Source organism: Salarias fasciatus, chromosome 23 (genome assembly GCF_902148845.1).
Source record: "Salarias fasciatus chromosome 23, fSalaFa1.1, whole genome shotgun sequence".
In the NCBI taxonomy this organism is placed as follows: domain Eukaryota; kingdom Metazoa; phylum Chordata; class Actinopteri; order Blenniiformes; family Blenniidae; genus Salarias; species Salarias fasciatus.
In genome coordinates, this window is record NC_043766.1 from 33,882,353 (window position 1) to 33,897,447 (window position 15,095).

The 15,095-nt window shown below is 48.9% G+C and overlaps 1 protein-coding gene and 1 long non-coding RNA gene across 8 annotated transcripts in view; both read left to right on the forward strand.

The window, feature by feature from the left end:
- The window catches only part of LOC115382260 (uncharacterized), a 425,955-nt gene that overhangs the window by 304,489 nt on the left and 106,371 nt on the right, over nucleotides 1–15,095 (forward strand). The window lies entirely within an intron of this gene.
- mcf2l2 (MCF.2 cell line derived transforming sequence-like 2) overlaps nucleotides 1–15,095 on the forward strand; it is a 78,561-nt gene that overhangs the window by 53,634 nt on the left and 9,832 nt on the right. For all 7 annotated transcript variants that reach the window (XM_030083853.1, XM_030083857.1, XM_030083854.1 and 4 more), the window contains exons 16-24: nucleotides 2,941–3,007; nucleotides 9,577–9,692; nucleotides 11,327–11,396; nucleotides 11,510–11,602; nucleotides 11,734–11,826; nucleotides 11,919–12,041; nucleotides 13,100–13,180; nucleotides 13,579–13,719; nucleotides 14,870–14,962. In XM_030083853.1, coding sequence (XP_029939713.1) covers nucleotides 2,941–3,007; nucleotides 9,577–9,692; nucleotides 11,327–11,396; nucleotides 11,510–11,602; nucleotides 11,734–11,826; nucleotides 11,919–12,041; nucleotides 13,100–13,180; nucleotides 13,579–13,719; nucleotides 14,870–14,962 — 877 coding nt within the window. The remainder of the gene's footprint in view (nucleotides 1–2,940; nucleotides 3,008–9,576; nucleotides 9,693–11,326; nucleotides 11,397–11,509; nucleotides 11,603–11,733; nucleotides 11,827–11,918; nucleotides 12,042–13,099; nucleotides 13,181–13,578; nucleotides 13,720–14,869; nucleotides 14,963–15,095) is intronic.

The window sequence follows — 15,095 nt, forward strand, 5'->3', positions numbered from 1 at the left end:
GATTTTCTAGGTTTTTGATTTCTCATTTCAACAGGGTTTTTGAAGAGTGCAAACTACTACAGCAGCACAGTCAGACAAAGAATCTGAACAGACACCTTTCAAACACCAAGAGGGGCGAATATCTGCTGGGTAGAAGATAAGAAACCAAACAATCAAGAGACATGAGGTGTCCACATGGAGACAGCAAGGACTCGTTGGACCAAGTGAGACGGTCAGCTCTAAAACTACCAAGTCCAGGAGAGACTGGACCCGGACCAGGAGAGTCTGGACGGGGAGTCCTGACACTCTGGAGGAGCACATTGTTCTTATTGTCCGTCCTCTGTGCACGAGCAGAACAGCTATTTTCTACGGACGCATGACCGGTAGCAACATTTAAGAAAAAACTTCCGTTTCCATGGAAACGCCGCTGTAGCATCTTCAAAGAGGTTCCCCAGTTTCCGACAAGTTCCACCCTTAGGAGCCATTTCCAAAAAGTAGTATTTTCAAAGACTCCAAAGTCCGTTGTGGAAACGGACGACAGAATACAACAAAAGTTTTACATTTCCACATGAAGTGTTGCCGTTTACCGAAAAGAGAGAGGCTGACACGAGGCCATGCGGTCATGTCCAACTCCAGTTTCATCTTGTTTACCAGCAAACCTAAACAACCAGAACAAAAGTATGCAAAGCAACGCAAAACGATCAGTAACTAATGGTAAAAACACACAAAGAAGAGGAAAACAGAAAGACATAAAAAAAAAAAACAAAGACGTTTGTCAAAAAGACAGAAACCGTTTGCTTAATTTAGACACAAAATAGAAAAAACCAAAAGTGCAAATGTGCAAAATGACCACAGAGACAAGTGTCTGAGAATTTGTTGATTAACAAAACAACTTTATTGAAGAACTACTTAGACGTTACAAATAACTGAGGAGAGTAACCTTCTTTTCCATTTCGTTCTTAATTGACCTTTATTTGACTACAATGAAACAGAAGAGATCACAAAGTTCAGGAAAAACAAATGGACTGAAATGAAGCTCACAACAACCTCAGAACACAGCCGTAAAGACAGAACTAAACAAAACAATGGCTGTTCAGGGAAACCAAAACCGACAGGCTCAAAATTAATTGACAAGGTATGAAACAAACATCTCATGAAAAATAGCAAAAAGCCTCTTTTTACCGTTCTGAGAGAGAATTCTGAATCTTTTGAAGATGATCTGGTCTGTAACAAAATGCTTAACAAAAGTGCAAACCTTTGTGTGTGTGTGTGTGTGTGTGTGTGTGTGTGTGTGTGTGTGTGTGTGTGTGTGTGTGTGTGTGTGTGTGTGTGTGTGTGGCATCATTAAAGACTGGTTTGGGGAGTTTGGAGGGCGGCCGGTTTGTCTTTCTGGCAGGTTTGGTTACAGGTGAATGGCGCCGTGGTCATTGTGACTCGGTGTTGTGTAACCTGAAGTCACTTCCTTTCTCTCTGTTGTGTTGTTGTGAGCAGGTCAGCATCACCGTGATCTGACACTGTTGAGGGTTCGGGTTATTTCTGTTCTTAAATGGAAACACACTCGTATGGTGCATTTGTAGGATGAGCAGCAGAGCAGCCTCCCGCTGTCGTTGCTATGGAGACTAGTTTTGAGCCCCTGGTTCACCTGGTGGGAACTCAGGGTGCATTGCCACTTTTTTAAAGGGGTAGTTTGAGTGCAACCCTTGAGCTACTTGCCCATACTGAGAAACCAGGAAAGCATATTTCTTTCTCCATCATGAAACGATATGAGGAGGTACGCTACGTCACCTCCGTCAGCGCCTGTCTACACACTGCACTGTGCTACTGCAGACTGCAGACGGAGGGACCGAGCTCGCTGTCAATGACTGTCTGTCAGTCAGACTTTAATCATGTAGCATCACTGCTGTGTGAACCATGAAACCCCTTAGCATGTAGTAGAGCTGGGCCATATATCGAATTAATTCGATTTTATTTTTTCAATTGATGTGAAAAAAATTAAATCTCAACATGTTTTCTCACAATGTTTTCTGTCCCTCCGCCATTTTTACCAGACGCATGTAATACACACAGTCGCCATACCAGGAGGACTGGCGCTGTAGCACAGACTACTGTCAGTGCAGCGCCGTAGCGCTTCACAGAAAAAAAGAAAAGACAAAAAAAAGCTTATATTGTGAGGCGGCTTTTCTGAGCTTTCTTCAAAGGTGCGCCCGGTCATTAAAGGAGACGGGCTTTTAATGGAATACAGGTCATTATTAGAGGATTTACAGTATGATAAAAATAAAAATGAAACTTAAATCGCGTGTTTTGTCAGCGCTTAAATTTGATCTGTGTGGGACTTTTTATAAATTGTTTATTTTTTTCTCCAGTTTTTCTTTTATTCATTTATTTCAATGCAGTGCCCATGCAAGTGTTTTTGTTAAAATGACCTCAGTAATAACTGTACTGCCTGTACAGTTAAATGCTGACGTTTTGGCATTCAATAAAAGATCGTATTTGTGAAAAATGTTTAATTGTGCTTCTTTACACAGAAAAAAATCGATTAAAATCATCCATCGGATTTCAAGCAAAAAAACATTGAGGTTTAATTTTTTGGCTATGTCGCCCAGCCCTAGCATGTAGCATGTAGCATGTGCAGAGCGACTCTTCCCTGTGGCCTTACTGTGGGGGGAAAGCAGTTTCCTCCATCTGGGTGGAGCAGAGTGTCTAAGGTGGATGTGGAACTGGGACTCGGCCCTGAAGCAGTGGGAACATGCTCCGTTCAGTGACCAGTCACAATGTGCCGACGCTTTGTTCTGTAAACGGTAATTTGAACGGTTTATGGTAGCAGAAGACGTCCGACGGTTCTCAGCTTGCAGCTGTGTGACGGCAGTGTACAGATGTTCTTATTTCTATGAGACACCGGCATGAAGCTCTTCGTATCCAGCCCCGTTCCCTGTTCTCACGCTGTTCTTCTCTTCTCTGCAGACACATCATGACGGAGCTAATCGAGACGGAGCGGCTGTATGTGGAGGAGCTGCAGAGCATCATGGAGGTACCATCGTCACGCTGCTCTCCCTCAACATGAAAATGCTTTTATAAGGAAACTGCAGCAGTGAGATGTAATAACCGGGGGTGCTCCCATATTTAAAGGGAGAGCTCCTGTACACATCTTTAGCTAGAAGTAATTTCTCATTATGCCAAGAATCCTGGTCTCCGCTCTTGGCTTTAAATCGGTGGACCTACCTCGTACTGTCAGACCTGCTGCGACCTGCAGTAACTAACTAGCCAACAGAAAGGACTGATCAGCGCCACGCCAGAACTTCAAGCTTCGTCTGTCAAATTTTCATCTTAAGCTGCAATTCAACTCAACTCAGCTTAAAGCGAGGGTCGACGATCTTGGAAAACTAGCATGCAGCACGAATGTAGCATCTCCCCAAGGCTCTGCCCAGCTCCCACCCCATTGGAGGAGCTCCTGTTGGGAGCGAATGCACTGGACGCGGAAGCGCCGTGCGCGCGCGCGGAAGTGCCACGTGCACGGAGATTGTGATCGCCTCCAATGTTATTAACCTTTCTGACTGCCCGCGCACAACGCACATAGGAGCGCAGCGCGAGCACCGAGAGCCGCGAGCAGCAAGAGCTCCTTGGCAACGTGCGCGCTCTGAACCAGGGTCAGTGCACGCCATTGAAATGTACGCACAGGGGGCTGGTAGAACGGCGAAGGGATTTGATTGGTTTCTGAAGAGCGGTCCGTGCGGTACGATTGGTCGGAGTTTTTACACTCCTGTGGCCGCTACAGTGGTCAGATTTTTTCCGCACCTTTTTCCGTCCACATAATGTATTGACTTCTCCCGGAGCATTTCACTCAGTATGACAAGAAGTGCTTTTGGACAACATCATCTACCCTAGCTTTAATTATACAGTACTTTAAAAACAACCGTCGTTACAACAAAATGCTGAACAGTAACGCAGCGACAATAAAAGCAGGAGAGCCGTCTCAAACTGAACTAGAAGCGTCGGAGTAAAAATGGGTCTTCAGGTTGGTTTTAAACTGAGCCCCTCTGAACGCCCGTCTGGATCCAGCCGGTGTTTCTGTCCTGTCGTCCACACAGAAAGCTCCATGTGGCGGCCTGTAACCTGTCAGACTGTTGAAGTAGTGCAGATTGTAGGACCGTCATCACCACCACTGTGCCTGCTCCTCTGACTGGCGCTGCAGCAGACGCTGAATCGTCCTCTTCATGGCGCTCGTGGTGAAATTCCCCTGAAGTGACGATGACGGCACTGCTTCAGCACAGCACAGTCCTTCTTTCCTCCATCGCTTGATCATCCTGACAGAGAATTCTTGGGCGTTTGATCTCCCTCTGGCCTGACCTCTGGTCCGTGGCTGCGCGGGCCTTGAGAACACTGGCGTTCCTGTTGGCACCTCTGAAGCCTCTGCTCTCAGCGCTCTGCTGTCTGAAGAACACAGAGAGCGGTTTGGGTGGCGGACATCCAGCTCATTCCGGCTCCCTGTCGTGAAGCTGTCCCGTCTGGGACTTTGTGAACAAGAGTCCGGTTCTCCTCACGGCAGTCTCGCAGGTCAAGCCCTGGGGCTATGAGGCTGGAATCAAGACCAGCATTCAGAAAGTCTGAGAAGTCCTCGGCATCCTTCTTTTGAATCCTGGAGCATTTAGTGTCTGAAGGCTCCTTGAATGATGAGCGGCCAAACGATTTCTCAGCTTGCTCAGTGTATCATGATGTACGAGGGGGTACCGGAAAGAAACCGAACTGTGTTTATAAAATTAAAACAAGAATGATTTCAGAGTTGTGGTTGTTCAATCTCGCTACAGCATGTTCTTGTGCAGATCTCTGCAAAGTATCGTCTCACAAAGTTACACAGGGAAAGCACAAACAGCGCCGACGTCAACACAGTGGGACCCCCTTCTTCGGAAAAGCACAAAATGGCGGAACACATCACTAAACGCGATCAGCGTGCAAGCATCAGATTTTGTTTTCTGCTGGGAAAAACAGCGTCAGAAACACTCACCATGGTCCAGGAGGCGTATAAAGATGAACTCCTGTTACAAAGGCTGAACACTGACTTTGGAATCTCTGGAATGGTTCTAGAGTGGTTCTCTTCGTACCTGACCAATCGGACATTCTCAGTGTGTGCCAATAACATTTTGTCTGAAGCCACTCCTTTGGTGTATGGTGTTCCTCAGGGGTCAGTCTTGGGTCCAATTCTGTTTTTATTGTACATCAGCCCCATTGGCAAAATCATTCGCCATTTTAAACATGTGTCTTATCATCTCTATGCTGATGACATTCAATTGTACATTTCTTTTAAAGAGAGTGAGTTGCACAAATTGTCTGAGTTAATGGACTGTATCTCAAGTATAAAGACTTGGCTTTCTGAAAACTGTCTCCAGTTAAACTCAGAAAAGACTGAATCTTTGATAATTGCCCCTGAGCAGAAAATCCCTTTTATTAAGAGTCACCTTGGTTCTCTGGGCCCCTCTGTCCAGTCGAGCATCAGAAACCTCGGTGTCTGGTTTGACCAGTCCCTGTCTCTGGACAACCATTCAAGACTTTTGGTCAAAAATTGCTTTTATCATTTGAGAAATATTGCAAAGCTGAAGCCAGTTCTATCCGGCACTGATCTGGAGTTGGTGATTCATGCTTTTATTTCTTCTCGTTTAGATTATTGCAACTCTCTCTTCTCATGTTTTAACAAAAATGTTCTTAACCGTCTTCAGCTGGTTCAAAATGCCGCAGCAAGACTTTTAACGGGGTCCAGCAGATGGTCACACATTACGCCAGTCCTGTCTTCTCTTCACTGGCTCCCTATTAAATTTCGGATCGATTTTAAAATCCTGGTATTGACTTTCAGAGCCTTGCATGATCAGGCTCCTAAGTATCTTTGTGAACTGCTTCAAACGTACTCACCTGGCCGCTCGCTCCGCTCCTCAGACCAGAACCTCCTCATGGTACCAAAAACGCGTTTTAAAACTAGAGGAGATGTGTCCTTTCAGGCCGTGGCTCCAAAACTATGGAACGCCCTGCCTCTGTCCCTCCGTGTGGCTGATACCATTGACTCCTTTAAAAAGCAGCTGAAGACACTTTTATTTAATCGGGCTTTTAGTTGACTGGACGTTTCTGATGCGATTGATTGGCTGTCTGTTCTTATCACGTTTATTTGATATTGTTTTTATTTTTGTTTTTTGCACTGTGAAGCACTTTGTGATTTTATCTGCGAAAGGTGCTATACAAATAAAGTTTATTATTATTATTATTATTATTATTATTAAAGATGGTGCCCTGGGGAGAACGCAGGTTTTTGAATAGTATGGGCGCTTTAAAAGGAGCGAAATGTCCATTGAAGACCAGCCCCGCTCCGGACGACCCGCATCCTCACGCACGCAGGGAAAGATCCGCGAGGTGAAGCCGTGGTCTCGGCTGACAGGCGAAGGACGATCGAGGAGGTGTCCACCGTGACGGGGGTTCCGTGGAGTTCCTGTCAGGAGATCCTGTCCCTGGATTTGGGCTTGCGGCGGGTCGCAGAGAAGATGGTTCCGCGTGTCCTCACTCCGGAGCAGAAGGCGGCCCGCGTGGATGTGTGCCGGGAAATCCTCCAGCACATTGAAGAGGATCCTGGCCTGCTGGGCAAAGTCATCACGGTGAATGAGACCTGGCGTCACGCCTACGATCCCGAGACGAAGCAGCAGTCGAGCCAGCGGCGACACCCGGACTCCCCTCGGCCGAACACAGCGCGCCAGTCCCGGTCAGCGGTCAAAGCCATGCTGATCTGCTGTTTCGATGAGAAAGGGATCGTCCACAGTGAGTCTGTGCCGCCTGGCAGTCTGTTCACCAGGACCACTACATCCAGGTCCTGAGGCGCTCCGAGAAGCAGTGAGGCAGAAGCGTCCGGAGCTTTGGCGGATGGCGAGTGGCGGCTGCACCACGATAACCCTCCGGCGCACCGGGCCCTGCACGTAATGCAGTTCCTGGTGAAAAACGGGATGATCCTGCTGCCTCATCTGCCCTATTCGCCGGACTTGGCACCGTGTAATTTTTTTTCTCGTCCCAAGAATGAAAAAAGAGCTGAAGGGGCGGAGATTTGAGGACGTCGAGGAGGTTCAACAAAAATTGAAAGACGCACTGAACGGGATCAATACGCACGAGTTTTCAAACGCCTTTGAAAGCTGGAAAACACGGAAGCAACGGTGGATTCAAACCAGCGGGGATTACTTTGAAGGCGACAGCTTTGAATAATTGTTAAAATAAAACAAATGAAACGTTATGACCAGTGTCCAGTTATTTTTCGGTTCTCCCTTGTAATTCATCATCATTTTGGAAAATGGCACCATCAAGAACACGGCTTGCTGCTGTACCAGCAGAAGGTAAACGCAGCCTAACAGTACTGGGAACCCGCTGATGAGGAATGTTTCTAGAGCAGGAGGCCGATTCAAGGCTGTCCTGCTTCCCTGGAATAATTTAATGTACAGTACGTTACAGAGAGACGGCCGCCGCAGGCAGCGTCTTCACCTCGTCCTTCACTTCCTCTCTTGAGCCATCGCCATCTCATAATCAGTTTCCCCAATCAGAGCCTTTTTCAGGCCTGCTGTAACATGACCGTGAAGCAGGAGAACTGAACGCCGACCTCGCATCGTCATCGTGAAGCGTCTGATGAAGGCTGATTCTTTTCCTGCTCTGCCTTGTTCAGTAGTGATGGTAACTGATCCACACCCATACACTCATCTTCTGGCTGCGGTGGAAGGCGGAGCAAGGTTTCTCATTTCAAAATACATGTTTGTGAGTCTGAGTCCGAATTTCAGACAGTCTGGGATGGTCTGGGACAGTGACGTGTTGATCTCGCATTGTTTCGTGGAGTCAGGACGCTGCCCGCTGTGAAGCCAGAACTCGAACTTTGGCTCATTTCTGGCTTCACGCACACTGAACTTCCTCTTTTCATACATGGAAATCACTTTCTCTCTTTCCTTTGCCTCTTCCACTTGGACATCCTTAATGTTTCACTCTGCAAAAACTCTCATTGGACATATAATATTTTCTTTGAAGTTTACTTGTTCCTGTTGGACAAAAGTTAAAGGAAACTTTTAATTTGCATACCAAACGTTGGGAGGACAGAAAGCAACTCAGAAATAGATCAATATCCAGATAACAGGGCAGAAAATGCTCCTGTTTGATCTCTGACTGCAGACCTGATCCTCTGTCTTCACTGGAGCCGGTTTTTCAAGTTCACTGTAGGTCAGATGGATCCGTCACAAGGAGGATTCTGGGAAATGTCACGGAGTTCTGGTCGCACTATTCTCATCCAGCCGTAACATTCTTCTAGTTAGCTGAAACAGCCTCAGCTCCGCGTTAGCTCTGCGCTAACTGCTGCGTGCACCGTGGCAGAACCAGTCAGATGACTCCTGCACGCTAACCGCCGCGTCACTCCCTGATCCCCGCACTGCAGAGCAGCAGAGCGGCGTGCTCCCTCACCGAACCCACGCTTCGCTCCCTGATTCACCCATCGGACCGACGGTTCAGGGTTCAGACTCACGGGCCGGTCGGACTTCAACGGGCCGTTTCCTCCACGCCTCCGACTGAAAACGCCAAACATTCGCTGTGTTTTGTCTATTTTCACAGCCACGGTCCATGCAGACACTGAAAAGGAAACGTTTTGGAAGTCCTCCGTCTCTGGGGTCTCTGGGGGAAAAATGCAACTTTCTGAAAACATTTCGGTTGCTACTGCGTATGTGAAAAACAGCGGGAGGAAGTAGTCGTGAACGCGCTCAGTAGACGGACAATAAGAACAATGTTCTCCTCCAGAGGGTCAGGACTCTCAGTCCAGACACTTCTGGTCCTGGTCCTGGTCCAGATTCTCCTGGACTCGGTAGTTTTAGAGTTGACAGTCAGGAATAACTGTCCCACTTGGCCGTTAATCGTACATTTGTCCAGTGAATCGAAAAGAGGCAGAAGAAACGATGACTGGATCCGTCCAAAACACAAACAGTGCAGCTTTGGTTTATGTGGAAATGTTTGAGTTGTCGCGGTTCAGAACGCCTCCCTCGATATTTGTGCTGCTCGTGTTAATGATGATAGATTTGTCAAACATTGTTGCAGCTCCAGAACAACAACCAGGACATTATTCTTAATCCTCATTCAGTCCATGGTTTCCAATATTTAAAAAAAAAAGAAAAGAAAAGAAAAGAAAAAAACAAATTTTTTTCTCACTCTGATTTTGCTAATTTTTTTTTTATTTAACTTTTATTTATCCAGGAAAGTCCCATTGAGATTAAAAACCTCTTTTTCAAGGCAGAAATGAATCCTGAAAGAAATTAAAGACACCAAGCGTTCGGGTTGAACAGTTAATGGTGAAATATAAGGAGAAAGTCAAAAGTAGTCCACACTGGCAGATTGACCCCTTGACCCCTGATGGTTTTGGAAGTACTTCCACTAAAATGCAAAAATGTGCATCTTCATTTAAAAGGTGGCATAAATGAAACTTTAAAACTCAAGGAAAGCCAGACGTGAACATGTCTGAAGCGGGGCAGGAGCGAGACCGGACTCGGCGCCGGGCAGGTGGGGGTTTGTGTCTGACGGTCCTGGGCTGAAACGAGTCCCTCCCTCCGTCCTCTTCAGGGTTATTTCGCCGAGCTGAACAACTCGGAGCTCAGCCACCTCGTCCCGCCTTCGCTGGAGAACAAGAGAGACGTTCTGTTCGGCAACTTGCCCGAGATCTACGAGTTCCACAACAGGTGCGTGAAGCACATCTGCAGTACACCCACTCATCCTCACTCCTCCTCACTACTCCTCACTCCTCTTCACTCCTCTTCACTCCTCACTCCTCCTCACTCCTCCCCACTCCTCCCCACTCCTCCCCACTCCTCCTAACTGGGACTGTTTTCATCTGGATTGCGGCGTTTTGTCTGCGTCGTAGCGTTTTGAGTTGTGACAGGGACGTCAGTGACAGTGGACGTCAGTGACAGTGGACGTCAGTGACAGTGGACGTCAGTGACAGTGGACGTCAGTGACAGGGATGTCAGTGGCAGTGGACGTCAGTGACAGGGACGTCAGTGACAGCGGACGTCAGTGACAGTGGACGTCAGTGGCAGTGGACGTCAGTGACAGGGACGTCAGTGACAGCGGACGTCAGTGACAGTGGACGTCAGTGACAGTGGACGTCAGTGACAGGGACGTCAGTGACAGTGGACGTCAGTGACAGTGGACGTCAGTGACAGGGACGTCAGTGACAGTGGACGTCAGTGACAGTGGACGTCAGTGACAGTGGACGTCAGTGGCAGTGGACGTCCGTGACAGTGGACGTCAGTGACAGTGGACGTCAGTGACAGGGATGTCAGTGGCAGTGGACGTCAGTGACAGGGACGTCAGTGACAGGGACGTCAGTGACAGCGGACGTCAGTGACAGTGGGCGTCAGTGACAGTGGACGTCAGTGACAGGGACGTCAGTGACAGCGGACGTCAGTGACAGGGACGTCAGTGACAGCGGACGTCAGTGACAGCGGACGTCAGTGGCAGTGGACGTCAGTGACAGGGACGTCAGTGACAGCGGACGTCAGTGACAGGGACGTCAGTGACAGTGGACGTCAGTGACAGGGACGTCAGTGACAGTGGACGTCAGTGACAGGGACGTCAGTGACAGTAGACGTCAGTGACAGTGGACGTCAGTGACAGTGGACGTCAGTGGCAGTGGACGTCAGTGACAGGGACGTCAGTGACAGTGGACGTCAGTGACAGTGGACGTCAGTGGCAGTGGACGTCAGTGACAGGGGACGTCAGTGACAGTGGACGTCAGTGACAGCGGACGTCAGTGGCAGTGGACGTCAGTGACAGGGACGTCAGTGACAGCGGACGTCAGTGACAGCGGACGTCAGTGACAGTGGACGTCAGTGACAGTGGACGTCAGTGACAAGGGACGTCAGTGACAGTGGACGTCAGTGACAGTGGACGTCAGTGACAAGGGACGTCAGTGACAGTGGACGTCAGTGACAGTGGACGTCAGTGACAAGGGACGTCAGTGACAGTGGACGTCAGTGACAGTGGACGTCAGTGACAAGGGATGTCAGTGACAGCGGACGTCAGTGACAGCGGACGTCAGTGACAGTGGACGTCAGTGACAAGGGACGTCAGTGACAGTGGACGTCAGTGACAGGGACGTCAGTTGCAGTGGACGTCAGTGACAGGGACGTCAGTGACAGCGGACGTCAGTGACAGGGACGTCAGTGACAGCGGACGCCAGTGACAGGGACGTCAGTGACAGTGGACGTCAGTGGCAGTGGACGTCAGTGACAGTGGACGTCAGTGGCAGTGGACGTCAGTGGCAGTGGACGTCAGTGACAGGGACGCTGAGTCTGTCCACATGTCCCCGCAGGACGTTCCTCATGGAGCTGGAGAACTGTGCGGAGAAGCCGGAGCTGGTGGGGACCTGCTTCCTGAAGAGGGTGAGTTGGGGCTGGCGGTGCTCCCGGTGGACGGTTCCGCCGCGGGGCCGCTGCCGCCGGTGCGTCTCCGCCCTGGCGGTCCTCGCCTCACCGCTCCACGTCTGCACTTTCAGAAAGAGGAGCTGCAGGTGTATGAGAAGTACTGCCAGAACAAGCCTCGCTCCGAGGTCCTCTGGAGGCAGTGCGGGGACAGCCTCTTCTTCCAGGTAAACGCCGACCGGGCCTCCCGGGCGGCTCCCGCCCCTCGCCCCGGCAGGGCGTCCGGTGTGATTCCCGCCTCTCGGCTGGCGCCGGGCGCTCTTCCTCGGGTTCCATTCTGGCCGTGCTTCTGTTGCAGGAGTGCCAGAAGAAACTCGATCACAAGCTGTCTCTGGACGCCTACCTGCTGAAGCCGGTCCAGAGGATCACCAAGTACCAGCTCATGCTGAAGGTCAGGCGCCCGGGAACGCCGGGGTCAGTTGTGGTCCTGGATGCTGGTCCTGTGTAGTCACGGCCCTGCTGCCGGTCCCTGCTCTCTCACAGGAGATGCTGAAGTGCAGTAAAGGCCAGGGCATGGCGGAGCTGGAGGAGGCCCTGGCCACCATGCTGGACATCATCAAGTCCGTCAACGACTCCATGCACCAGATCGCCATCACCGGCTTTGAGGTGGGACCGGAGCCAGACCTCTGGCACTTTATCGGTTCAGATGTAGCTGGAGCGGTGCTGAGTGCCGTGCGCTGAGCGCCGTGCGCTCAGAACTCTCAAAGAAGGAAATGTTCAGTTCATATCAGTTAAATTCAAGTTCTGTAGCAAGAAAGACAACACAGTCAGAGAAAAACCAGCAACTTCACCTCAGCAACCAAGACAGAAACCTATAGAACCAGACCCAGAGGAGACTTTCTGCAGAACCAGACCCAGAGGAGACTTTCTGCAGAACCAGACTCAGAGGAGACTTTCTGCAGAACCAGACCCAGAGGAGACTTTCTGCAGAACCAGACCCAGAGGAGACTTTCTGTAGAACCATTTGTTTCATTTCCTAGAATAAAATCTCTGACCTGCAGTTGGATAAACGACCTTGACTGGTGTTTATTGATTAGAGTATGTGAAGTCGTCACACGAGCCTCTGGAGATTTCCCTCCTTGAATTAAAAAGAAAAGTTCGTCTTTTCTAAAAAGTCACTTTAAAGGAGACCATCAGTGTGATTTCCTCCAGTTTTTACATAGAACTCCTGAACCCAGTGACGGTGTGATGAAATGTGTGTTTCTCTGTGATCAGTGTGTTGCAAGGAGTCAGCGTTGAGGGAAGCCGTCTGTGTTTCCAGTTTTCTCTTCTTTATGAAATTCAGAGATTTGGGATAGTCGTGCTTGTGCTTCTAAGACCCTGCTTGCCTTGTTTCAAGTGAAAACGTGTTTTTTTGTGTTTTAATTTCAGAAAGTTTTCCCGTATGCAACATTTTGCAAACGACGTCCGTTCACATGATGTTTGAAGTCAAAACATGTTTCTGCGTTTCCTGAAAGGTTCAGACTCTGTGTCTGAGAGAATGGTTGTGTTTAGAATGTAATATATTAAACCTGGAGAAGTTAATAATGTTTTTTAAACATTTTCCCTGGTACGAAAGTCTTTTATTGTGGGCTATGTGAAATCTCTCTCTGAAGGTCCGGTTTTTACGCAGTGATTCCATTTGCTGTTGTATCACCTGTTCTGTCTGCCTGCTGTGGTCGCAGGGTAACTTGAGTGAGCTGGGGAAGCTGCTGATGCAGGGCTCCTTCAACGTGTGGACCGACCACAAGAAGGGCCACAGCAAGGTACGGATCCCCCGCCTGGTGTCTCGTCCACCTCCCTGCTGCTGATATCGCTCCTGAGTCCTTCTGGCAAATCACACCGGGCCGGAGGATCCCCCGGAAACACAGCAGGCGTTCCTGCAGAGTCTCCAGTGCAGTCGCTGAGAGAACTTTAGAGTCTGTTTCTACGACTTCTGAAGTGAAAACGCTTCATTTCTGCCTTTTCACTTCAGAAAAGCTGCGATTTTTACACAACAGTTAGAAAACGACGTCCGTTTGCACGGAAACAGTCTGAACTCTGAAAACGATAGTCGGCGCTGTTGGCTGTTTTTGCAGTGAAACCACACACACGCGCGCGCGCACACACACACACACACACACACACACAGACTCACAGACCGAGCGACTGATGCTGCTTGCAGGTGAAGGACCTGGCCCGGTTCAAGCCCATGCAGAGGCACCTCTTCCTGTACGACAAGATGCTGCTGTTCTGCAAGAAGCGGGACGAGACCACGGACGGCCACGAGAAGACGCCGTCCTACAGCTTCAAGCACTCGCTCAAGGTGTGTGTGTGTGTGTTTTCTGTTCAGACGCTGAGCTGCCCGCCCCTCTAGAGACTCCAACCAAACTGGATTTTATTTGCAGGGCTCTTTCAGATGAAGTGTTTGGGTTTCCGCTCTGTCCAGGGGTGTGCAGCAACCTGCTGGCGCCTCAGCTGTCAGTTTCAAACTAAGACTCTGGCGTCCTCCATTGTTTGAGCGATCCTACGACTCTCTTTCACTTTCTTTCTGACAGATCGATCTTCCTCTTTAGCCTGACATCCTGCCGTTTCTTCTCCTGCTGCTTTCTTTGTAAACTTACCCAGTGTATGTCTACAGAAGTCAATCAGTAATGTGTTTTTAGTACTTTCAATCCATTAAAAACTTGACTAATTAATCACAAATTTGAGCAGAATTAATCGTGACTAATCTCATCATTTGTGAACTTGTAATCAACACACAAAATCACCACTTTAATGGACAAAAATGTCTTTATCTGAATCTTTTAGCTTCAGTGGAGCAGTTTCACCTCAGAAAACATTGATGTGGGATTTGAACCATCCAACTGTTTCACGTTGGGTTGCTCAAGGGAAGGCCAGTCCCAGTTCCTCTCTCGCTGCCGAGCAGTCCAGAACCTCGACGCCACAGGAGGATGTTTATAACATTTCCAAGCTTCAAATGAAGAGTCTGATCCTCATAGTTCAGCTGAACTGCTCAGGATGAAAAACACTGAAGTCTCAGCAACAGGAAAATCAGCTTCTCCCCACTTTCTTTTGTGATTAATCACAATTTTAAAAACCAGTTAGTGATTGACAGCCCTCCATTAATTAATCCAGATGAATGTGATTAAAACTGACACCACTAGTTTACTTTAAATGTAGTTTTAAATAAATGATACACTGTTGAAGTAACACTGAACTGTCGTTCTAACATCAGTGAGGGGAACGCAGACTCACCTGTTTTTAGGAGTTAAAGCAAAAATAAGAAAGTGAGGAGTCTTATAACAGACTAGTTTTGAATGAAAATGTTCAGTTGGAGCTGTGACGACGGTTTTGCTGTTTTCACCAGTAACAGACAACCGGCCGTTACAGGTAGCGTGTTAGCGTGGCGTGTTAGCGCGGCGTGGTTCTCTAGACGTAGCCTGACTCTGACTGCTTCGCCCGTCTGTGTCCAGATGAGCTCGGTGGGAATCACAGAGAACGTCAAGGGCGACTGTAAGAAGTTCGAGGTGTGGTACAACGGCAGAGAGGAGGTGTATATCATCCAGGTACCTGTATTCATCTTTACTCTCAGAGTCTGTTGGTTTAGGGGCGGAGCCTGAGCGCCGTCTCTCCGCCGGCCGCCGCTGGTTTACAGCGAGTTGTTTTCTGTGTGAACCTGATCGGTGTGTTTTGTTTTGG